The sequence below is a fragment of the Apteryx rowi genome, unplaced genomic scaffold (genome assembly GCF_003343035.1).
Source record: "Apteryx rowi isolate R43461 unplaced genomic scaffold, aptRow1 scaffold_401, whole genome shotgun sequence".
Classification (NCBI taxonomy): Eukaryota; Metazoa; Chordata; class Aves; order Apterygiformes; family Apterygidae; genus Apteryx; species Apteryx rowi.
This window is the reverse complement of record NW_020450542.1, coordinates 794,016-818,032: the sequence shown is the minus strand read 5'-3', so window position 1 is coordinate 818,032 and position 24,017 is coordinate 794,016. Positions and strand designations below refer to the sequence as shown.

At 39.0% G+C, this 24,017-nt stretch overlaps 3 protein-coding genes across 17 annotated transcripts in view; 1 reads left to right on the top strand and 2 right to left on the bottom strand.

Annotated features, from left to right (window-relative positions):
* Positions 1–12,223, bottom strand: part of HELQ (helicase, POLQ like) — a 22,142-nt gene extending 9,919 nt beyond the window's left edge. For 2 of the 12 annotated variants that reach the window (XM_026075330.1, XM_026075333.1), the window contains exons 1-12: positions 11,841–12,223; positions 10,661–11,396; positions 9,963–10,141; positions 9,141–9,341; positions 8,040–8,112; positions 6,570–6,667; positions 5,892–5,990; positions 5,034–5,179; positions 3,952–4,191; positions 2,814–2,955; positions 2,379–2,483; positions 1,603–1,822 (exon numbers count right to left, since the gene is read on the bottom strand). In XM_026075330.1, the coding sequence (XP_025931115.1) occupies positions 1,603–1,822; positions 2,379–2,483; positions 2,814–2,955; positions 3,952–4,191; positions 5,034–5,179; positions 5,892–5,990; positions 6,570–6,667; positions 8,040–8,112; positions 9,141–9,341; positions 9,963–10,141; positions 10,661–11,396; positions 11,841–12,008 (2,407 nt within the window). In that variant the 5' untranslated portion in view covers positions 12,009–12,223. The other 10 variants (XM_026075331.1, XM_026075334.1, XM_026075335.1 and 7 more) reach the window with 10 other exon arrangements.
* Positions 12,224–12,328: 105 nt separating this feature from the next.
* Positions 12,329–23,119, top strand: MRPS18C (mitochondrial ribosomal protein S18C). 2 transcript variants are annotated; one of them, XM_026075347.1, is made up of 6 exons: positions 12,329–12,482; positions 12,598–12,659; positions 13,681–13,764; positions 14,174–14,231; positions 14,557–14,616; positions 22,859–23,119. In XM_026075347.1, exons 1-6 carry the CDS (start codon positions 12,416–12,418, stop codon positions 22,885–22,887), a joined length of 360 nt encoding a protein of 119 aa, XP_025931132.1. In that variant the 5' UTR covers positions 12,329–12,415; the 3' UTR covers positions 22,888–23,119. The 2 variants fall into 2 exon arrangements, with proteins under 2 accessions (XP_025931132.1, XP_025931131.1); XM_026075346.1 differs by lacking the exon at positions 22,859–23,119 and adding an exon at positions 14,700–14,820.
* Positions 14,639–23,871, bottom strand: ABRAXAS1 (abraxas 1, BRCA1 A complex subunit). Of its 3 annotated transcripts, none has more exons than XM_026075343.1 (9): positions 23,731–23,871; positions 22,525–22,615; positions 21,151–21,187; positions 20,206–20,272; positions 18,410–18,603; positions 17,630–17,749; positions 16,742–16,826; positions 16,112–16,223; positions 14,639–15,943 (listed from the first exon to the last, which is right to left on the bottom strand). In XM_026075343.1, exons 1-9 carry the CDS (start codon positions 23,815–23,817, stop codon positions 15,516–15,518), a joined length of 1,221 nt encoding a protein of 406 aa, XP_025931128.1. In that variant the 5' UTR covers positions 23,818–23,871; the 3' UTR covers positions 14,639–15,515. The 3 variants fall into 3 exon arrangements, with proteins under 3 accessions (XP_025931128.1, XP_025931129.1, XP_025931130.1); XM_026075344.1 differs by having other exon boundaries at positions 20,206–20,255; positions 23,731–23,819; XM_026075345.1 differs by lacking the exons at positions 20,206–20,272; positions 23,731–23,871 and having other exon boundaries at positions 22,525–22,614.
* Positions 23,872–24,017: the final 146 nt, after the last annotated feature.

Here is a 24,017-nt window from a genome sequence, read left to right as displayed (position 1 = left end):
GTCCTGCACCTAGGGAGGAATAACCCCCTGCACCAGTACAGGTTGGGGGCTGACCTGCTGGAAAGCAGCTCTGCGGAGAAGGACCTGGGAGTGCTTGGGGACACCAAGTTAAGCATGAGGCAGCAATGTGCCCTTGTGGCCAAGAAGTCCAATGGTATCCTGGGGTGCCTTAGGAATAGTGTTGCCAGCAGGTGGAGGGAGGTGATTCTYCCCCTCTCCTCAGCCCTGGTGAGGTCACATGTGGAGTGCTGTGTCYGGTTCTGGGCTCYCCAGTACAAGAGGGATGTGGCACTACTGGAGAGAGTCCAGCGAAGGGCTACAAAGATGATTAGGGGACTGGAACATCTCTCTTATTTGGAAAGACTGAGAGAGCTGGGCCTATTTAGCCCAGAGAAGAGAAGGCTGAGAGGAGATCTTATTAACGTGTACAAATATCTTAAGGGAGGGTGTAAAGAGGATGGGGCCAGACTCTTTTCAGTGGTGTCCAGCGACAGGACGCGAGGCAACAGGCACAAACTGAAACACAGACAGTTCCATCTGAACATGAGGAAAAACTTCTTTACTGTGAGGGTGACAGAGCACTGGAACAGGTTGCCCAGGGAAGTTGTGGAGTCTCCTTCTCCGGAGATATTCAAAACCTGCCTGGACACAATCCTGTACAATGTGCTCTAGGTGACCCTGCTTGAGCAGGAGGTTTGGACTTAGATGATCTCCAGAGGTCCCTTCCAACCTCAACCATTCTGTGATTCTGTAAGTCTACTGTTGATAAAATAATGTTTAAAGCTCAAGGATTTGGAGATGTGTGTACTGGTTGGCCAAACGCACCCATCCGTACTATACAGAGTATCCAGGGACTGTCTTTTTTTTAACCCATCCAAATTAAAGAACTGCAAGACGAATAACTGTTGTAATTATAATAAGTTGGAACATAGAAACTGAGAAAAAGCAGTCACTGACTTCCATACATACACGCCAATTGTGTGCGCATTTTTGAAATCTTTATGAATTCTCTTGACTTTAACCAACTTCTGGAGCAACGTGCTCCAAAACTTAACTGCAGATTGTTGTAGAAGCCTGAGATTTGGACACCCTATTCCAATTATCTTCCATGCCCTGTGTCTATGTTATGAGACTTAAAACAGAAGTTCCTGATATACTGTCTTCACTCTGGATCACATTTGGCCTAGATTTCATATGCTTCCTTTCTCTTTTACCTTCCTTCTTGGAAAAGAAACTCCACTGCTTACAATATCGATTCATAAAAACAGATCACTATAAATCAGGTATGTGAACCATGGCTTTTTTTTTTTTAACTGTAATCACCAAATCAAAGAATTGAATCCTTAATTTTTTTGGTACAGATCTGGTCTGACTTCCATTGTGACTGATGTGTTCCAGTTCATTCCCATCATGTTCAGTCACCAATTGTTCACTTCCATCACCGTTCAAGTCCACCACATCATTTAATAATCAAAACAGGCACTGTACATATTTTTCATTGCAATTTCAGAAGGAAGATAGGGAGTCATACCAAATGAAGATAAGATGGAGATGAAAGGTTCTGTTGAAATAAAAGGAGAATAAGAATGAAAAAAGTCTTACCTTTATATGTAGCTTTACCCAACTGTGTGATTGCTAGTATACTTTGGGAATTATTGTCCTTTTCAGATATTTTTCCTTTTAGGAGTCCGTTTTCTATCAGATTTTCCACCCCTTCTTTAATTATATCCAAGAGGCTCTTTTCTTTAGACAGCAACTGCTGCTGAACACCCAGCAATGTATGGCACATAAAACTGTAGATTTCCTCAAGGGTTACTGCAATCTATAGCAGTTTTGCAAGTGATTAGCATGTTCAAATAATGCAAGTGTCATTATGCATAACAGGAAACATACAAGCCATCCAAAATGATTTACTGAATACAGAGACATTTCACTATCCTGTTAATTGTATGTTTATATAGAATGACATGATAACAAATACAACAGTAGACAGTCCACCTACAAAAGATCTGATGGAACTATATGTTCACCTGTTCTATTATTCTAGCTATTGCATTATTTTTTTTGTTTCTACTGTTACTTCTTGGTAGTCTTAAATCATGTATCAAAAATGGAATATTGTAAATACTGTTTATCAGAAAGGAGATACAATTTTGGCCTTGTCCACATTAAAAACTGTAATGTTATAGCATTATTTGATAACTGAGTTAGATGAGTACTAATCACAACTTTGTCCTTCTCATCCGATTGGAAGCCAGCTGAACTTCTTGGAAGTTAAGCTGTTGAAAAAATCTGCTTTTCCTATAAAAAACAGATAAGAATTCCTTCACATTCTCAAATGCTTCTCAATTTATTTACAGAAAAGAGTTAACTGATACCTTCAATCCAACCAAAGATAACAACAGGCTCTGTATTCCCTTGGTGAACTCAGGCAGGAGATTGCTGTAACAGTTCTCCAAAGGACTGTTAACTAAATCTTGAACCTAAAAAGAAGGCAAGAAATATCTTAGTTCAAGGGAAATATTTTATTTACACAATTTTACATTGTTATTTTATAGTGCTGATATTCATCTTTTTGTTTATACAGAAAATAACTGTAGACATCTAAAATTTACGGTTAACGTCTGAAACCTTAAACCACAGATGACGAAGGTAATAAGAAAAAATCCTGTAATTAACAGATGTAACAGCAGTCAAATACTTGCAATAGAAAAAGTCTACAAAAGCTAAGCAGCTCAGCATCTTCCATCTATCCCACCAGCTTATTCCCATCATCTTACGGTGACTTAAATGACCAGTTCTGTAAAAATTACCAGCTGTTTGTCTTTTTCTTGTACTATGAGAATACTTTCACCAGCACTGTCAATACCAGCTCGACCAGCTCTGCCAATCATTTGTTTGTATTGGTTCTTCTTCAGGAACTCCCTAGCAACATAAGGAGCTCTTAAAATAACCCTGTTGGGAGAGAAAAAAAAAAAAGTGAGGGGAAGCAAAAAAGAAAAAAGCCCCCTTGCAAAGTTATGCTCTATATTAAAATTACTAAAGCAGCTGTAAGATTTTACAATAGAAATACCTATTCCTTAAGAGAAAGTTTAGATATGCCTCATGATGAGGAAATAAGTTAACAAAAATTAAGCATACCTGTCCCAACAGCAATCTTCAAAAATTGCTTTAATGGATGTGCAAATCAACAGTTTTAGCTAGAACTGCCAATGTTTAACAAATTCAAGTTTATTGGAAAAATAACCCTTTTCTTTACTCATTGCAGAGTCCCTGGAAATAGTATTTACACCTATTCAAAGGCCTGAGTCGAAGACTGAAAACCACTGAGATACAGAATAAATCCTACTAAAAAACAAAGGCAAGATTGACCACAGATCAGTAACACTGAAAAGAAACAAGTTTTCTGTATGGCAACTACTTGTTTTTCCTCTCAGATGTATTATCCAAACATACATACACAAAAAATTGGATTATGAGCGCACAGAATCCCAGGTCCCAGAGCATGGTGGCCACACAATTAAGACTTGTATGACATATGCTTACACATTTTTGTGTTAAACCATTTAAGCCATATCTCCTTATAAAGGATTTATTTCAGGATTTAAAAAATGTTCTTAGGAAAGCATCTAAAAGCACCACCCTGACTTTCTTCTCCATAAAATCACTGAAATATTGAAGAATTTCCTATCTCAAAACTTCTTTAATCTTCTTTTAAAAAGTATTTCTCAACTATGCATTCATTCTACTGGACTTTCTACTGATTCACACTTCATAAACAAAAACTTTGCAGTCTTAATTCTGCCCAGAATTGCATGAATGAAATCATTTTGTCCTGCAATTCAGTAATGAAAGCAGAAGATTACTTTAAATAGCGCTGATATTTCCAACTTAAAGTTTTAACAATGCAAGATTTAAAGAAACCATGAAAAACATTTCTGAATGACTAACCTTCTAGCTGGTAGGTTGACACCAGCAGCTAAAGTTGCTGTGCAAGCAAGAAGACATAGGACACCTGCAGAATAAGCTTCCTCTATACTTTTTCTTTCATCATTAGTGAGGCCACTGTGGTGATAGGCAATACCAAAAGGAATGGTGTGCTTCAGAACAGGACAGATGCTTCCATTTCCAATAGTCTTTAGGTTCTTAATGAGATCTTTCTTTTCTTTCTCCCTGTGAGCTCTAAATTCTCTTGGAGGAAGAAAAGCATTGTTTTAGACTTTGACCATTCAATAACTATAAAACAAGAAATATGCTTACTGTCTATTTCTGTAAAAAGCAAGAGGCTAAATAAACTCCCAACATTAGAACTGTTTCCTTATTTGGAAACATGGGTATAAATGGGATCAATACTGACTAGATATGGGTATCAAGTGCACTGAAGAACGGGAAGAGAACCAGCATCAGCAAGTTAAGCTTATGGAAATATCAAAAAATGGTTTCAATTTTGGTGGTGAGGGAAATAATATTTATTTTAATATAATTTCTTAAATACAATTTAACCTACTAGACGGTTATAAGCTTATCACAGACTTATGAAAAATTCTTTGGTTTCATGTAAATGAAATCATTACAACTTTTCTTTGTTAGTGAAGTCTGGATTGGAGTTTACATTGTATATTCTCAAAGTATGTACGAAACAGATAATGAATAGACTAGGATATATATGACTAAATACTGCACCAGTTGTGATACAGAAAAAGCATGTATATATTAAGTAACTTGCAGAGAACAGGGCCATCAGAACACAAATTAAATACACTGGTTCTTTGTATGCATTTGGAACGCTCTTCCTTTGTTCTTTATTTGCTCAACTCATTTGTTCAAAAGTTGAAATTGTTTTGGTAACAAATTTACTAAGAAGCCTTGAACAGTTCCCAACAATTTAGGTAGTTAACAACTTTGCATGATTCTATATTCACCAAAGTATTTACTTCTCATCACCAGGGAAGGTCATTTTCATGCTAGCAAAGGTAAATCCTAAGTTCTGATCAAATATTCCACACATAAATAATAAAATGAGAAAAACATACTTGTTCAGATACTTGCACACCATTGATGCCACATTCTCACAGTTCTTTTTAGTGGGACAAAAGATTAGGCAGGAGTATTTTGGAATGACTTCAGTCACCAATGCAATAATGTGGTCAGGGTCTGCTTTCTCCAAATTACTAGAATACTATCATAAAACAGATTGATGTACATTTATTTTTTATCTTACAAGTCGTAAAACCAGTAAATATTTAGTACCTGTTCTCTGCTTCACTAGAATAGTCCCATTTGCTTTAACATAACTGTAAGAATTTTTAGGATAAGCTTTTCTGCTTTCAGTTCCTCACTTAAACAGTGTATCAACAGACCCAGATTGAACCAGGGGACACAGGGAAGAAAGAATCAAATGTTTTACTTTTTTCCTTAATGCTCAAGTTTCACTTAGCATAGTGATGTCACCTGCTACTGGTGGTCTATCATTATTCACCTGTTTCCCCTAGAAGACTAAACTAAATCCCTAGAATGTGGTCAAAAATTGATAACAAATATTTCCTTTTACCATCTAAGAGTGATTAACTGCTGAGAAAACCTATCAAACCTATCCAAAGACCTTTAGCAGCTAGGTAACTGATATACTCAAGCCCATTGTTCCTCACATGCCAAAAAACAAGAGAAAACCCTTTCTCTTTATCCTAAGAAAAAGCAGAGAAAACAAAAAGTAAAAACTTAAGCATTCAGTATTTTAAAGGTTCCCCCCCCTCCGCCACTGTTTTTCTCACAGGTATTATGAACAAACTATCATGCTACAGTAATTTGTGTTGTAAAAGCACTGTAAACAAAATGTAAAAAATTTCATAAGAACAKTTCAAAGAAACTAACTTTAAACACTTTGGTTTTACCTTGAAACTAAGGAGACGTGAAAAAGTAAAGCCATTTTCTGCTTTGCCATCAACTTCATAAATAGTATCTCGTATTTTTATATATTCCTTTAATTCTACCTTAGTGGATTAAGAAAAGCAGTAAAATATTAGCTAAATTAACAAGTCTTCTCTGCAAACTTTAACCTATTACTGAGGGGTTGTTAACATCTCTTTCAAAGCATAACAGTTCATACATATATATACCTGCATGCATAAGCACATGCTCCCCCATCAACAGTTTCTTTTTAAAAAGTCAGTATTTCTAAATATCTGCCATGACAAAATAAGCATCATCTTAAATATAAGAGAGGACATGAAAGAAACTTTATATCACATGAACTGTAATGATTTAAAAACTTAGTTTAAGTTTAGTTTAGTTAAAATGACAAATCACTTAACAGTACTGTAATCACAACAGTATAAAGGCACTTACATTTGTACATACATTAGTACATACAATGTACAAGTATGTGTAGCAAATTATGAAAAGTAGTAAAGATTTTTGTATCAATACAATTCCAACCAGTAATAGGCATTAAATTATTTTTAAAACTAAAGCACTGAAAGTAACACAGAAACTGTGATACAACCTTAAGGCTGCTGTAATTTTAATGTCAAAAATGTTATTTACTAGTTTATGGTAGCTTGCATACAGACCGGTCTAAAATTATTAGTATAGTAATCTGCTTGCAGAAACTTCTGCAGGTCTCCAACATTATTTAAAGTTGCGCTCATTCCAATGATTTGCGTATTTTCTGTAAATGAGAAGTTGACATTAATTTATTACCATGCTCAGCTTCTGTAACACAGCTGCTCAGTTTTTAAATATTTTGAAGAAAAGCATCTTCTTTATTGCCTATTGACTCATGAGCTAGGTTGATTGAGGGTGCCCAGAATAATGCATTACTACCAAAAATGAGAGAAGTTAGAGCTGTAAGAAATACATTGTGGATGTAGGATTTTTTTCTAATGTTTAGATCTCAGGTAATATTTCCTAGCTATATCCCCGTGAAACCTGCCACTTTGGCATTTAAAAATAAATAGTATCAATGAAGAAATCTTATGAATTAAACACTGAGCAGCTGCATCTTAAAATCATATGAAGTTTTACAAACAGTAATTCATTTCTGTATTTTTTTTCCAGCATACATAAATTTCCATTAATGCTGTCCCTCATGTGGAGATGCTGAATGTCCATCCACTCAACAGCATCAGAAGGCAGAAACCTGCTTCTAACAGCTGAGGTTTGCAAAGTTGCATCAGAAATGCAGTTCCTTTAGGGAGAAAAATATGAAGAAAAACATGCCCAATTTTATAACAAGGAAAAAAGACCTCTGTCTTCCCTGATAGCTGCACAGAGAAGCATCCTCCCAATAATTCCTTCTACAGACGCACAAAAATGAAAGGAGAGCATTTCTTCTTACCATATCAAAGCTGTTTTAACTTTTTGGACTGATAGGTATGTGAAATTTACCCTTTTACTCAATTATTCTAACAGCAAAAAATATTCCAACAATATTATAAGCCTATATCATTTGTGTGCATACTCCAGAAGACTGACCATAAAGAGTTGAGTGAGATGTGGGTGAGTAGGATTCACGCCTCTCAATACGCTACGAGATGCTAAACAAATGTATTTTATGATCATTCCTCCAGGCTGCAACATACTGAATCTCTGGAATGTTTCTCAGTATCAGGCTGTATGTTGCTTTTCACATACAGAGAAAATGCAAGAAAAAAATCCAATAGCTATTAAAAAACCCTGAGCTTTATTATTAAACACTTACTCCTGACTTTAAAGGTCTATATCTCAAAAACCATACAAGTTTCTATAGAAGCATTTAATTGGAAGGGCTAAGGGGCTTCTGCAAAGAAAAGGGGGACTATCTGACACAATACTCAGGATTTCTCACAAAGGAGCTATCACAAAAGCTTCAAAAATACTCAGCCCATCTTCACAGGGTAAAAATTACTCTTGCAATAAAATGATGAAACATTGTTACCGAATGAAACATTTTTCAGAAGAAATCAAAGGAACACAAAAAATCTAGAAAGCAAAGAAACTTTTTTCTCTAGCTATTCCATCGCTACAATATTTTAGTAAAATTAACTGCAGCCATAACTTACTACTAGTGTAAAGAATTTTTGCAAGAGTCATCTCCAGCACTGCACCACGACTTCCCTCACCAAGCATATGTAACTGTGGACAGAAGCAAAAAAGAAAAGGAAAGAATATTACTGGCTAAGAATATTTCTAGAAACACACTATCAACTCGGATTACAGTAAAGTCTGTGTCAGACTTCCTTTCAACATTCATCTGGTGAATTTTGACTGTTAATCTTCTAAAGGATCACCTCACTAGAACAACACGTATTCAAGAGTCACAGAAAAACAGACCCAAAAGCAAGTCTATTTAACAAGATTTGCCTTCCATTTGGGTAGATCACATAGGTCACAAACAGGCATTTCCTAGCAGTAAACAATTAGCATACAGATTTTTATATTAGCCAGCCTAAACCAGTTTTATACAATCCATGTTGTAAGTAATGCTTACAGTGGAAGGTAATATTTTCTTAACAGTCAACTATACCAGAAAAAAGCAGAACTTAATTCTTAAATCTTCTTCCATGTAGAAGCTAATATATTTAAATAAGCTCAGTCAGCCAAAAGCAGTACACAAATAGTGCTCACCTACATTAAATGCTACAGGTTGTGATAGAATCCTCCAACCTAGCTGCAGCAGAATTCAGTTGCACCACTACAAAAGCAGAATAAGGACCAGTTCTCCAATCCAATGTGATTTGATGCATTCCTTTTAATATTTTAATTTAGTTATTATCATTACCAGCCACACAATTTCAGGGTTAAAAATTTACAGGATTTGTAAAGTATGTTCTAAGATTAAGATACTTCRTTTGTCTACTCCAGTATTCACTGGAGCCAAATTGACAAATAGTTGTTAAATAATTTACCATCAACCACTCTAACAAGACAGATATTTCAACATAGAATCTATTGCCCTGATATGGCACTAAAATACTTCAATCAAAGGAAAATAACTTTCAAAAACACAGGTTTTGGTTTCAATTCAAGTTTCCAGTTCATTAAGTACCAGTGCAGTAGTCTAAAACTATACTAGTTACTTTATTATAAACACACATAACAAAATCCAATAAATAATTAAAATACTRCTATTTGCTAATAATTTTTAAAATCTTGCAACAAACCTCATCTACAACGACTAGACCCAGGTGATCAATTCTTTCTGTTTCAATCAAGGAATTCACTAGAGCRTGTCCTTTTTCTATAGTAGCAATATATAGGGAATTTTTTATTCTTCTCTTGATTGGCGGAAATCTTCCTTTACTTCCTGCATATTCTTCAACCAGGAAACCTAATTCTACTCCAAAACTTGATAAACCCCAAACCTATAATAAAATACAGAAGTATCAATTAGAGGACAAACTCATGCTTATCTTGGATTTCACAGCTGTCTCAAAATTCAACATGCATGTAGCCTACCCAGATCCCAGTGAACTATTTTCTGAGAAAGTGAAACCATATTAGCTATGACTTTCCCAACTGCAAAAGTGCTTATAAACATTATGAACCTTGGATTAAAACTGTTCTCCAAAAGTCACTTTTTTATTRGATCCAACAAAAATATTAGCTTTTATTACTAGACTATTTCATTGGCAAGGTGGATAGTAGAGAAGAATGGGTAAGCCTGCAGAAGAACAGGTAACACTGCAAAACACTAATATTTCAAAATTCAGCTCACATTACTTGTTAACTCAGCACTTCAGACAATCATCAAAATATGTTTTATCACAAAATTGCTGAGACTCAGATCTGATTTAGAAAAAGAGAGCAACTGCTCACTTCCTGGATTATATTTATGTTAAATCACAGACATGCTTTAAGCGTAGTTTTCCTGTAGCTTGACAAAAACTTGAAATAAAACTGTTTCCTAACATCAGAGCTAAAAGCAGCTATATAACAATGTGAGTAACAGAAGACAACCAATATCAGAAACAGTGTTTCCACACCTTTTCCTGGACAATAGCCACATATGGCAGGATCATCAGAACATCCTTCTGCCTGCAGAGTAATTCTTGGAGAATTAAAATTTCAGCTACTAGTGTTTTTCCACCACTGGTTGGTAACGAGTATATTAAATTCTTTCTTTGATGCAGAGATTCTAATGTTAAGCAATCATGCTGCCATTCTGCAAAATTGGAAAAAAAAATTACTAACCCTTTCTTTTTAGGGCATGTTGATCAACAATTAAATGCCTGTGTTCTGTAATACAAAAAGACATTACAAGCTTAGTGTTAGAATGTTTTGCATTACTAAAACTCTACAAACTTCCAATGATCCAGTCTTCCAAAGCCTTCACCTTGTCATATTTCCCAGAACAAATGAATTTCTATATGTCATGCCAACCTCCCCTACCCTCTAAAAATCAGCTCCCTTTCCCATGTTATGTGGTTTATTTTAASCATTACTATAACTTACTTTATCTTTCCACCTTTAGAGTTCCAACATTTCTTAAGTTTTCTCTTAGATGTGATGGGTGACATTAACTAAAAATTCTGTCACAACAATCTAAAAACTTTTCTTCATAACACAAATATTTAGCTTTCGTAATGACAGAAAGATCATCAGATAATTTTAGAAACAAAAGGAACAAATGAGAAACACTTTGTTAACAATTGTTTTTTGAAGAAAACTTTAGTGATATTACCATAAAGTGTTTCAATCCCTCGAAATTGTCTGAGCAGATCTTTTACTTTACTAGGTAATCCATAAAAAGGGCCAATATCATCAGAAGAAGATTCAATAGTTTTTCTAGCAACACATATCTCTTCAGATAAAATAGCTTCTTTAAGCTGCTTGGTCTTAGAAACCAGCGGAGTCTGAGCTTTGGCATTTCCAGTCATAGCACTTTTCAGATGATCTTTGAGACTCTCTCGTTTACTCAGGTCACACTTRGAGACCATGGGAAATTCAGTATTTCCTTCCCTGTGTTCTGCAACATGACAAAAAGATGGACTTGAGATTTTATCCAAACAGGAATTCATGTAGTTATCATTCCTTTCCATGCCTGCAGATTTTCTGGAAGCAGAGGAAAGCTCATCCATTTCCTCGAGATACAAAAATTGTGATGATGGCAGGTCTTCTAAAATAAAATCACCTGGTTCTTCCTTGTTATCTATTAGGTCATTTTCATTCATTTGGAAACCATCATCTCTTTCAACTTTGTGACCAGCAGCATTTTCTGAAGTAGAAAAATCAGATTGTTTCCTCTGATCAGTTCCTGACTGAAGATTCCCAAGCATGAACTCTCCAGCAGCTTTAATATCCATATCTTTATCCTGCAGGTACACCTGCTCCATATCATCAACTTGGGCTAACAAAGAGTCATTTCCATAAAAGCTATCATAGTCACCAAACATGTCTTCTTCACTGTCATTAGTACACTGTAAGAACAAATTAATAAACATTACTGCTCCAAAGCAAAAATGGTTTGTGCAACAGATCTCGTATAGCTGAGACCACAGATGCAGAAATCATCTAAAAATTAGTAGGGAAGTTAAGCATACCCTTGATTTCTTTTGTGAAAAATACCTAAGCTGACTGTCAAAGGAATGCATATTCCTAACTTGGTGGAAGTTTATCTACAAGCAAACATTATGCCCATATAACTATTTGCTATTAGTGACTTTTTGTTAAAAAATTGTGTTCTAAAACACTAAAGAACATCTACAACTTGTACAGAGCAAGGCCATCCAGGTCAGCTCCACATAGGTCCACTTTTAGGAGAAGCCAGACACCCTGTCCCCGCCGTTTAGTCCCCCGCTATGCCCGGGGGAGAGGAGGCCATCTGCCCCGTCCGTTCCCCTCCGCTCCCGCACACTACCCACCTCACCCCCGGCGGCCCATACCGGAGGCTCCGCCGAGGCTTCCTCGACACTGGGGCTGAGCCTCTTGCACGCCAGCGGCGAGGCGGCGGCGCGAAGCTGCACTGGGGCCCGGCTCCTCTTGCGGGCGGGGCGGCTCCTCCGACGCACGGCGGGACCGGGCTCGGCCATCGCCGCCTCACGGCGCGGCAGGGAGGCTGCGGGCGAGAAGGGAGCGGTGCGAAGGGTGTCAAGCCAGCACCAGCGACGCGGCCCAGTGACCGAGGGAGGGGACCGGGGCGCCGGAGGGCGGCAGCGCCTCCATGGCGAGAGCGGCAGCCCAGGGGAGCACCGCCAACGACTCCAACAACCTCTGCTGCTGCGCGCGCAACCCCCAGCCCCATGCACAGCCACCGAGTAAAAATGAAAAAAATAAACACGTGACAATCAAATAGCCAATCGTCTGCCTTAAGAACGACAGGCTGCGAGCCCATTGGGCGGCGGAGCCTATTTCCCGCGGCGGCAGCGCAGTGGGTTGTGATGTCAGGAGTGTGGTGCCTTGTYGGAAGTGACGGTTGCTCTGCACGGCGAGAGGGGTCATGGCGGCGCTCGCCTTGGCCGGGAAGACGCGAGGCTGGTGCACGCTGCGGCGACAGCTCCCCGCCGGTCCGTTTCCTTCTCCGTTGTCGTCTCTGTTCGCGTTACGGGGCTGGGAGAGACGCGGGGTCGCGTAAATCTGCGCCTGGTGGTGACTCCGTTGTGTTCCGTTTTTGTGCTGCAGCGCTGCTGTGGGGAAGGAGATGCAGCTCACGACAGGAGGAGGTGTCAGTCAAGTCGGATTACGTAAGGCTCGCTCTGAAGTGCCTCTCTCTTCACTCTTTTAAAACTGATTGTAGCCCTCCACTTGGAGGACATCTGGTAAAGCAGTAGAGAAACCGGCACAAACTTTTTTGCTTTTAAGCATTTCAGTGTCCTATGACAAAGCGATGTTAGGGTGAAATAATGCAGCCTATTACAGACCTTGAAGTTAGTGCTCAAGAAATCTACTGTGCAGTAGTGGTAAAAAGGACCAAGCCAGATAAAGTGCAATGTCTTGACCTTTCAAACCCACTCTTCCTGTCAAGCTGTGTGTCTACACAATTTCTGCAGGTGGTTCAGAAGAGACTTTGAAGTGCTGGCTAGGTGTGGTTGTTGGATTTCCTTCCCTATATTGGTAACAATTTTTTTTAAAAGAAGGTTTTTATGTGCAACTTGTATTTATATCACTGGAAGAGTTAACTTTCTCCCTTGCCTGTTGCTGTTCTAACTTGGTGCCAGTTGTGTTCTAAGGGGAGTTTTCCAGGGCTCCAGAAACCTCTGAAAATATCCTTTAAAAAGTGTGCTAGTGGATGGGAGTTTCTCTTTTGTTTTTTGGGGGTTAAACTCAAAAAGAAAGCTCTCCCAAATACACAGATAACACTTACTAATTACTGCAGGTTTCTCTATATCTTTATTGCTATTCTTGGGACTTAAGTTGAATGTTTTTCACTACTGCAGTGGGTGGATACTGCTGGTGGGTTTGGGGATTTTTTGGGGGGTTTTGATCAGATGTATGTGCTGAGTCCTGTGTGAGTTGTCACCTTCCTTAGGATACAAAGGGCTGCATTGTAGCAAAAAGAAACAATTTTCTCTTGGAGTGCTAGGTATCAGTATGCTTGAGGACCATACATAAGCAGGCTTTTTGCCATTGTACTAAATTTTTAAAATTTCTCTAATACACTACATTTTCCTCTTTGCTTCAGGGAATACTTTTTTAATTTTTGAAGACACAAAGGAAAACAGTAGATGTTGCAAAATTGAGATATTAATAGTTCTCTAATTTCAGCCAATACAAATGGAGAATCCCTATAAAGAGCCTCCTAGAAAATGTGTCTTATGTGGAATAAATGTAGACTACAAGAATGTGCAGGTGAGTTTCTTTAAAGTATCTGTGCTTAAATAATCAAGGTGACTCTTAGGTTTACTGTGTTGAAGTGGAGGGTGAAAAGTCCAAGGAAAACAACTGAAGAATTCAAGGCTAGGTGTAAGGGGGTCTAAAACTTCAACAATGACAATGTGGGTGAGTGTAATAAAACAAATCAAATAATGTAAATGTGACAACCTGTTCAACCCAATAATCCTATATATGTTTGTTATAACTGGCATTTACTCAATGCTCAATTCTAGTATAAATAACTTAATTCTCCTTTAAAAAAAAATGACCTGTGGTTCTGTAAGAACAGATTCATGAAGGGAAACATAATAGTACTAGAGTGAAAACAGTTTTTAAAAAAAGCTAAAGCTTTTTAGAAACTGACACTGACCTTATTTTTTAATAGCTTCTGTCACAGTTTGTTTCTCCACATACTGGTCGCATTTATGGCAGGCACATAACAGGTATGTGTAACACTTAACTCATTCAGTGTTGTTCTGTCAAAGTTAAGGCTCTTATGAGTCAAGTAATTTCATATCAACTATCTTTCTGAAAGTGACTAACAGCTGTATATGTATTTTTGAAAAATACTGCTCTTGGTAACCTCCATAATCCTGGAATGAAAATATTCCATAATTATATGCTTTTCTATAACTTAACAGTTTGTATAAGCAGACATGCATTTTTCTAGGAAGACTTAAAAAAAGCTAGAAGAAATATTACTATTTCTATCCATTAAACTATTTGGTTATTGTGCAGGTAGAGGCTAAAAATGTTTTATCTACACAGGTTTGTGTAACAAGAAACAGAAAGAGATCACAAAAGCTATTAAAAGAGCTCATGTATTTGGTAAGTATGATTATGACTTGAGTCTTTTGTAAGTCAAGTATATCTTTTATTAATAAAAAATCCTCAATTGTATTTTCTTACAGGATTTATGCCAGTTATGTTTAAGAATCCATCATTTCTTATGGACCCCAAGATCTGTAATATCAAGTATCCAGAGTAATATGTACTGTAAAGAAATGAACAATAAAACTGTATTTTATTTACTGTTTATAGACTTTTTTTACCAAAAATGTGGTTGGCTGGCATAAAACATCACTGGTGGAAGGAGAGATGTTAATTTCTTTATGGAGTGTTAAGTCTCTATTGAAGGAAGTCTGAAGGCTAAATGTCATAGCAAAATCCTTAACTGTATGGACCATTTGTCCTGTTAGGCAGCTTCCCTAAAGTTCAAAGTGAAACGGCTGTTTTTCCCTTGTTGGATAGGAAGGGGGGGAAGCTTATGGAGTGCTAGATATCTAAGAAAAGGTGGAAGTATGTAAATTATGGTGATACGTAAACAGCAACTGCTCCTCTTATGTTACCTGAGTTGACTTAATACTCTTTGTAACACCTTCTGCTGAGAAAAGGCTTATCCAAGGAATGGTATTGGTTTTTCAGCAGTAGCTTTAAGTTGTATCACTCTGAGGCAGTATGTGACATGTATCACTGCTTTCACCCTACTAGTGTAGTATTTAAACCCTGAGAGAGAACAGACTTAACTCTGGAAGGCAAAATGAGGAAATGTGATCTGAACTCTGGTCTGCATATGCCAAATAAGATTCATGCATTTCAAAATAAGTTGAATCCAGTATATCACTTTTATCCCTGAAGTACTAAAATTGATAGGAGACAGTTTTAACATCCTAGCAGTAGCTTTTGGTGTAGTTGTAGTCATCTGGACAAATCACTGAGCTAAGTGATCAGAAAGTGGGAGAGTGTGGATATTCAGTTGTATCCTTCAGTTTTTCTAACACCTCCTCATCTGTTTCAGTACTACTCAATGTAAGCTTCCTTTCCTGGTCACTATCCTCTTGGTCTCGAAGTAACTTTTGCTGAAGCTGCAGTGATCTTGATTTCTTGAATGATTTTGGTCCTGCTGTGGTTCCTCTGACCTTACGCTTGGTTAACTGTCTTGTTTCAGCTTCAGTGAAGTCTCTTTCCTCTACCATAAGAGTCAGTTTGTCTACAACATTAATATTATGGTCAGTGTTACAGCAGTTCTTAAATATCTGTCTGCCTTTTAAAGAAACAATACATGTCTGCAGTCCAGAATTGGGAAAAAATGTTTGCAAAGCCTGACAAAGGAAAACATTCTCCTTTGGCTCTCCTGCGTGATTTTTGTCCTCTCCTGAAAAACAAAGGTCAGAGTTTCAGTCCTGCTTGCACATTCTTACCAGTACTGTTTTGATTGCATCAGAAGCTCTGGCAGGACTTTTCAAAGAGCTCTGTTCTTGTTTCTGTCAGTGAAGTTAACTGCAAGTTTTACTGAGACCAGCACTGGATTTATTAAACTTACCCACAGAATCTTTGCGTTGCTTTTTTCTCTTTATTTCTTCTTTTAACTGGCTCACTTCTGCTAAGAGCTTCTCTACAGATCGTTCACTGACCTCTACGGTAGAGCTTATGTTCTGCAAGGACAAGTCCATTCTATCAAATCAGCTGTTTTCACAGAATTTGTGAATTTAACTTCATAGCAAACTGTTTAAAGATACTTTGTTCCCAGCTTTTAAAATACAGAGTATTAAAAAGCTGCAATGAGATTGGACTAGATTTTTTTTTGATTAGGAACTTTAACCTTGCCTTGAGTGAGGTGTAAGGCATCTTTACTTTCTCCTTCTCYCAAAGAGCTAGAATGAACTACAGACAGTACTCCCTAGATAATCCTGTTAAGATATTTTTTGCAATTCTGTTGATAAACTTACCTTTCCATTTGGGCAAAGATTATGTCTTGCACAGTGTTACAGCTTCCTCTTTGAGAACTCTTGTTTACTGTTTGTGGCTGTCCACTAAACTCATTTGTCTTTGAATGCACACTAGCCTAAGACACTAGGCTTATGTCTCATTTAGTGCAGGATGTTTCAGCCTTTGCTTGATGTGTTTGTAATACTGGTGAAAATATCTATACAAGCAGGTAAGCCTGACTTACCTTCAGTTCTTCCTGCAAGGTGGCATACATTTCATTAATCTTATGAACCTCTTGTAAAGATCCATCTTCATAAAAGAAATCTGACCTTTAGACAAAGAATCAATTGTATAATTGAAAATTAATGATCCCAGTGCTTACTTAGTAGAAGCTATAATGCAGAAAGAAGCATTTCAAGTTTCTTGACTCTTATCTAAAATTAGCTATTCTGAACTAAACTACAGCTTCTAAAGCTCATCTTGCAGGAGTAACGTGGAAAACTGACTAACTAGAAGGGAAACTGACTTTACTGGGCAACCAATAAAAATAGGGAAAAGAAAAACTGGACCTTTAATTTCTGGTAAGGAATCTTGTATGCACTGCTCTTAAGTTGACAGTCTGGAGGGGATTCAGTTGACTAAGCATGGAACTCTGATACACTGGATCTCCTAGTCCACATGACACATGATATTGTAGGGTTGCTCAGCCCTAGATGCCTATGTTTAGACAGACTCCTTTTATCCGTGAAAGTTATATGATTGAATTACTTTCCAAGTACCTAGTGCAAGTCAAATAATTGCAGAAACTAGGCCAAAAAGTGAGCAGGGTATGTAGCATTTGCTGAAGTAGTTAAACTGTGTTTGGAGACTTCAGCTGGATATCAAAGAAACAAGATTTTTTGTGTGGGGGGGGAAAAAAATGATTTACATTCATGATAGTTTAGTTACTTCTACAGAACTGTTGCAGTTGTTAAGCCATGTGGTTATGATGGTTATTTACTAGTATCAAAGTAATTCAGGTAGAACATCACTTAGTTTACATTCTTCTACTTGAGACTGAAAATGGTGATACACAACTTATGGGAAAACTAGTTTGAAAGCTACAGGCAAGTAGAGAGGGCATATTTTGTACCTGTGTTGTCTTACTGCTCTCACAAAGCCAGCAGATATACAGGAACCAGACACTGTTCTGTAGCCCTGCTGTTCTGCCATACCCAAGTTAGTAACCACCAGAGGAACTTTCTGAAAAAGACTTAAAAAGCAGAAGTATGAAAACATACTATATTAACATTCAAAAGCTGTCTCATAGTAGTGAAAAAGTTTCCCTGTCTTTAGGCATCACAGATTCTCAGTATAATTCCTGCTAAACTTAGTGTATAACTTGGACAACTGACATATGGCTAAGCAAAGCAAACTTCAGAAGAGGCTACAAATTTCAGACCATGCCTCTGTAGGACTTCCCCCTGCTTCTGGATACAATACTTCCTTGTTAAACTTTCTCTTATCAGCCTGTCTCAGTATCTCCATGCAGTCAACTGAAAGTTGCCCCTGACTTTTAACACTTTAAAGAGTATAAATGTGACTACTACACACAGATTTGCTATTGTGAATAAGAATTGCACAGTAACTGTTCTTGATCACTTATGTATAAATGAAGTGATAGTTTCTGCCTGCTTACACTGGTGCCTCAGGTGGTTATTAAAGGCCCTAAAGGGAAAGGTTTCAACCCTGCCTATAAGAAGGGCTCCATCTGTACAAGGAGTAACTTTCTCTAGTGTGTAATAGGTTTCAAGAGTAAAATAAACCAGCAATAAAAGTAATTCAATGTTAACTAGTAAGAAAAATGAATTGTTCCAAGTCAGAGCATATGCTGTGCAACTGTTCCATTTAAACTACAGAACAAACAAATTACCCCTCTTGTGGTCGGTGTAAAGCATGTTCCAGTCTGTAAGTAGAACAACTTTCTGACATCACGCTGGAAGTTAATAAAAGGAATACAAGGCTTGGATTTGACAGGTGTGACTGTAAATTCTTGTGAAGAAGTCTTTCTCGGAATGTCATTGTCTGGTCTGTATTGCGTCTGAATTTGTACCATCCTATTATGCTCTGCAGACAAGAAAAAATTGATTAGTTGCTGTTAAAGCATTCTGTCACTGTGTGCTATATTGAAGAAAGAATTGTTGGATTTGGTGCAAAGTCTTGAATTTGAATTGCTTAGTGATAGGTAYGTGTTCAAGCAGATATTTAACTTTAAACCCCTAGAACATGGATGATGTGGATGAAGGGACAGAGTGCACCCTCAGCAAGTCTGCTGATGATACCAAACTGGGAGGAGTAGCTGAGACACTAGAGGGCTGTGCTGCCATTCAGAGAAACCTCCACAGGCTGGAGAGGTGGGCAGAGAGGAACCTCATGAAGTTCAACAAAGGCAACTGCAGGGTCCTGCACCTAGGGAGGAATAACCCCCTGCACCAGTACAGGTTGGGGGCTGACCTGCTGGAAAGCAGCTCTGCGGAGAAGGACCTGGGAGTGCTGGTGGACACCAAGTTAAGCATGAGCCAGCAGTGCGCCCTTGTGGCCAAGAAGACCCATGGTATCCTGGGGTGCATTAGGAAGAGTGCTGCCAGCAGGTTGAGGGAGGTGATCCTCCCCCTCTACTCAGCCCTGCTGAGGTCACATTTGGAGTGCTGTGTCCAGTTCTGGGCTCTCCAGTACAAGAGAGACATGGCACTACTGGAGAGAGTCCAGCGAAGGGCTACAAAGATGATTAGGGGACTGGAGCATCTCTCCTMTGAAGAAAGGCTGAGAGAGCTGGGCCTATTTAGCCTGGAGAAGAAAAGGCTTGGGATCTTATCAATGTGTACAAGTATCTAAAGGGAGGGTGTAAAGAGGATGGGGCCAGACTCTTCAGTGCTGYCCAGCAATAGGACAAGAGGCAACAAACAGAAACTGAAACACAGGAAGGTCTGTCTGAGCATGAGGAAAAACTTCTTTATTGTGAGGGTGACAGAGCACTGGAACAGGTTGCCCAGAGAGGTTGTGGAGTCTCCTTTTCTGGAGATACTCAAAACCCGCCTGAACGCGATCCTGTGCAATGTGCTCTAGGTGACCCTGCTTGAGCAGGGGAGTTGGACTAGATGATCTCCTGGGTCCCTTCCAATTTTGAGCATTCTGTGATTGTGTGAAAATATCCAATAACCCAGTAATTCTACTAAGCAACTTCTATCAAAAAAGTATTGAATTGGCCTGTTTTCTAAGCTTGTGCTCAACATGGAAGTCTGCAAACTTGGTTCCACTACTTATCCATTTATCCTTTTCTAGCTTCTGCTTTCCTCCTTTTGAAAAACTTTTCTGCAGAGAAGATGGTATGTTTTAGGTGTTGCATAGCCATTTGACTAAGCTAAAGCATAACCCCTCAGCTGAAAGTTTACCTGAAATGATGCACGCTTAAAAATCATTAGAGCTTCCTTGAGGCACTTAAATCGCTCACTTGAAAAATGAATAGGAAAAATAAAGTTGCAATGTGTACATAGGCATACCCTTGTCCACAATTACCCTAAATGGATACTGTTCTTTAGGGAAAAAGAGGTAACTGTCTTGATCAGCAATGTGAAGGATTATATACAATAGATGAGACACGAGATACCCAGTCACCCCAAAAAAACTGAGCCAGCCCCTTGGTATGAGTTAGGTTTGAAAATAAAATACCTTTTTGCAGCCTGATAATATTTTCTTCAGGGCAGGTTCATTCAGTTCTCCTGCAGAATTATAAAAGCTACAAGAAAATTAGAACAATAAGAGGGAAAAAAAATGCTACTCTAACAAATAATTATCCCCAAATGGTCTGGCAATTACCCTATTTTAAGCTTACCAGGGAAAAAAGCTATTTAAGATGTGCTGACACAGCCTCTGTGATGGGACAGTGCAGTTAATGTCATTATTGTTTGCTCAGATAATTATGTAGGTGGTCTTGTACAGCCTATGTGCTGTTCCACCACCAATGCTACTGGAACACAAACAACTTAAAGGTAAAATCTACTTATACTGTAGTCACAACTACAACAGAGTAAGATGTCTTCAGTTTGATATGAAACACCTTCCTAAGACAGTATGGATTAATTTTCAGAAAGATTTTTTTCAAGTGGAAACTAAGTTGTGATTCTCCCCTTATGGTATAAGTCTGTACAGCTGCACTTATTTCTGATGTGACTTGGTATTATTCCTTGAAACTATTCTTAACACAGGACTAAAAACTGCTCCTTCTTCTGGCCTACCTTGAAGCCTCAGGCTGATACTACTTTTTTTTTTTTTTTTTTTGGTGAGGGTGAGAAGTCAGGATGTATGCTTTTAGGGATTTTTTTTTTCCAGCAGGTGGACATTAAGTTCTGAAGTTCATATGGTTGCATAGCTCAATAGAAAGTGTGGTATACCATATCTGTTTCTATATGCATAGAAAAACACCTATAAAAAGGCATGTAACACCAAAATAGCAGCATGATTAGACACTTTGCACTTGTAATTTCAAGGGATTGATGCAGCATCCATTGTTCCAGCTGCATGATTTTCTGAATAATATAACAGGAATTTAATTCTTAAGAGCTAAAATTACGGTTAACACCAAATTTTTTATATCTGTTTACTTAAGATCCTCACCTGAACAGCTGGTAGCATGGAATATGCTTCTGTATATCTGAAAAGAGAAACCAGTGTTACTGTGGGTTCATCTGCTCAAGATATACATTCTCCTGTAGACTATCATTAGAGTTTAACTCTGTAAGGGCCAGGGAAGAATTCTATATAATGTCATTTCTTAAAATGGAATGTATTGACATCTACTTAAATAAGGTTAAGAAATATTTCTTTTTAAAAGTCTGTAATAATTACCTATGTAAACTGTGGTTGTTTCTTTTTGGATAAAATTTTCTCTGTTTTAAGTGAAAAATTGAATTTGGCACTGTTTTTCCCTCCCTTCTGTCAAGTACAAGAGTAGTAATACAAAACACTAAAACTACTTTGCACTCTTCAGCAAAGCATGGATGTTGTTAGCAGGAAAGGTGAGGCTGGAGAACAGAAGCCCTCAAGGTAAATGATCAAGAATAAGAGACAAAAAAAATGATGGCTGATCTAATAGCATTCAAGTACCTTTTCTTTGCCCTAATTCTCCACTACTTTCATTTTCACAAATGAATAAAAAACAACTATGGAGCAACTAACACTGCTGATGAGTATGTGCTAGTGAGACTCTGCACAACTTGATCAACTTCACAAAAAGTCCCCAAATTTCTGGATCAGATCGGCAGTGAGACTCTGTGCAGAAAAATGTTATTCCTTAATTGTGTCTCAGAGTCAAACTGGAAACTGAGGGGAAAATTCTTCCCATGAAAGGTCAAAAAGAAGGCACATATTCTGTCATCCTGTTCTTTTTGTATGACTGTATTTTAAAGGAATCAATTTGTGTGTTTGTGTGTGTGTGTATGTACACGTGCTTCTGTTTTAGGGATAGTGTAAAATACACCTCCACTCCAATCCTGTGGAAAGTATAAGGGGAAATACCTCTGGCATCTGCTCAACAATGAAATACATAAGTAGTTTGGGGCATTGACATACTTTATTTAAAAAGACTGAATTATGTAACAAATATGCGTTAAAACTCTCATCACTGAAATATGCTAGGCTTATCCTGGGCAAATGTTGTCTAGGAGGGTTCAAGTGACATGGCTAAGACAAAAAGGGAGTCTAAGCCAGAAATTATCTTTAATGTAACAAGATGTTTAGAAGAGCCATTCAASGGACCAAGAACTGGTACTTCCATTAAATTATTAGATATTTCTACATTAAATTTGTTACATTTTTCCAGCTGTCAGACTGTTATAAAATAATCTTTGCATTTGTTTTTTTACACCAATGTGGACCTCAAGATCTAGTATCATTATACTTTCAGAAAGGTTTTTGCTGCCCTCATTCAGAACTATAAGCATATATTATAATTTTCTAAAACCAAGCACAGTATTAGAAAATTGGACTAACCAATTGTATAAACAACTTCAACATCATCCATTTGTGAGTCAGTAATGCTGTTCTTGGCTTCACCTTTCACATCTCCAAGGAGGAAACCTTCCTTTATAAGGGGGGAGAGAAGAAAAGTTAACATTGACATTTAACAATAGTTTCTCTATAGCTAATATTAACAGTGTAAATTCTGTCCTCGGGGTGGGGTGGGGTGGGGGGGGGGAGTCTTGGAGTCAACTGTTTTTAAACAGAGTAGGTTCTCATTCTGTTTTAAATACATGCAAGTATTTAAGGAAATAAGCTGAGATCCATTCTGAGATGTTTTCCCTTCCTTCTCTCTGTTTTTATTCAGAATTGAACAGTTTGGGGCTTTACCTTTAATGTGCACTTCCAAGGCTGAAGCCAAAACGTCTGACAATCCTCCGTGGAAGCAATACTACTAGTCCTGCACCATACATTTTGCCACTGACTTTTAGTAGTTTTAAAAACAACAACCATTTTCTGACCTTACTCAGCACTGTACTAAATTGAAACATGCTATAATAAGGGAACAGTATAATGTTAAATAAATAAATAAATAAAACGCAGACCAAGTGCACATTGATGAGGCAAAGTTGTGCCTGAATCTTGATCCTGATGATATAGGTTAACAACGCTGCTAACTGTCCATGGGCAAGACACCACAAGCAATTTCGCTGCGGCTACAGTTTAATTTCCAAATTACCAATGCATCTTTAATGGCTGCTGGCATAAAACACCTGCGCTCCCCAAGAAGGCGATAGCCTCTTACTCCACAGTTAAGAGCACGGCAGGCACCATTTTTGATACTGAAAGATGAGAGAATTTGCCCAGGCAGTAACACGCGCCGCAGAGGAGACGCGGTGGGAGCGGGAAGCAGCGGGGGCAGGGAAGCCCGGCCGCAGCGGGGCAGGCGGCGGCGGCGGGCCCGTCCTTCCCTTCCCTCGGAAGGAGGGCTGTCCGAGCCGGGGGAGCCAGCCTGCCCTCCTTTCTCCCGCGTACCGGCGATGAGGCCCGCCATGGCGGCGGGGACGCCGCTGCGCGAGCAGCTCCCCGCGCGCGCCGCCGCGGACGCGCGAGGCCAACCGCCAACGGTCAAGCGCCAACGGCTAACGACCAACGGCCAGCGGCCGGGCGCCTGGCCCCGCCCCGCGCGTCGTCGGCCTGCGCAGGGCGCGGCCCCCTCCCTCCCGCGGCGGTACACACCGTGTCTGAGTCCGTGCTGAGGTGCTGGAAGGCGAGGGCGCCGAAGACGAAGCCCGAGAGCAGGGCCGACGTGCTCTCGCCCTCCATGCCCCAACAATGGCGGGCCGCGCCGCCCCGCGGCAGCAGGGAGCCCCAAGTGGCCGCCGGCGGCAGGGCAGGGCAGGGCAGGCCAGGGCAGCGCCGCGCCGCCCGCTCGCGTCCCGCCGCGTCCTGTCCCCTGCGGTGCGGCGGGGGCAGCCCGCGGGCGGGGGGACCCCGGCGGCCGCCTCCCTCCGCGCCCCGCCACC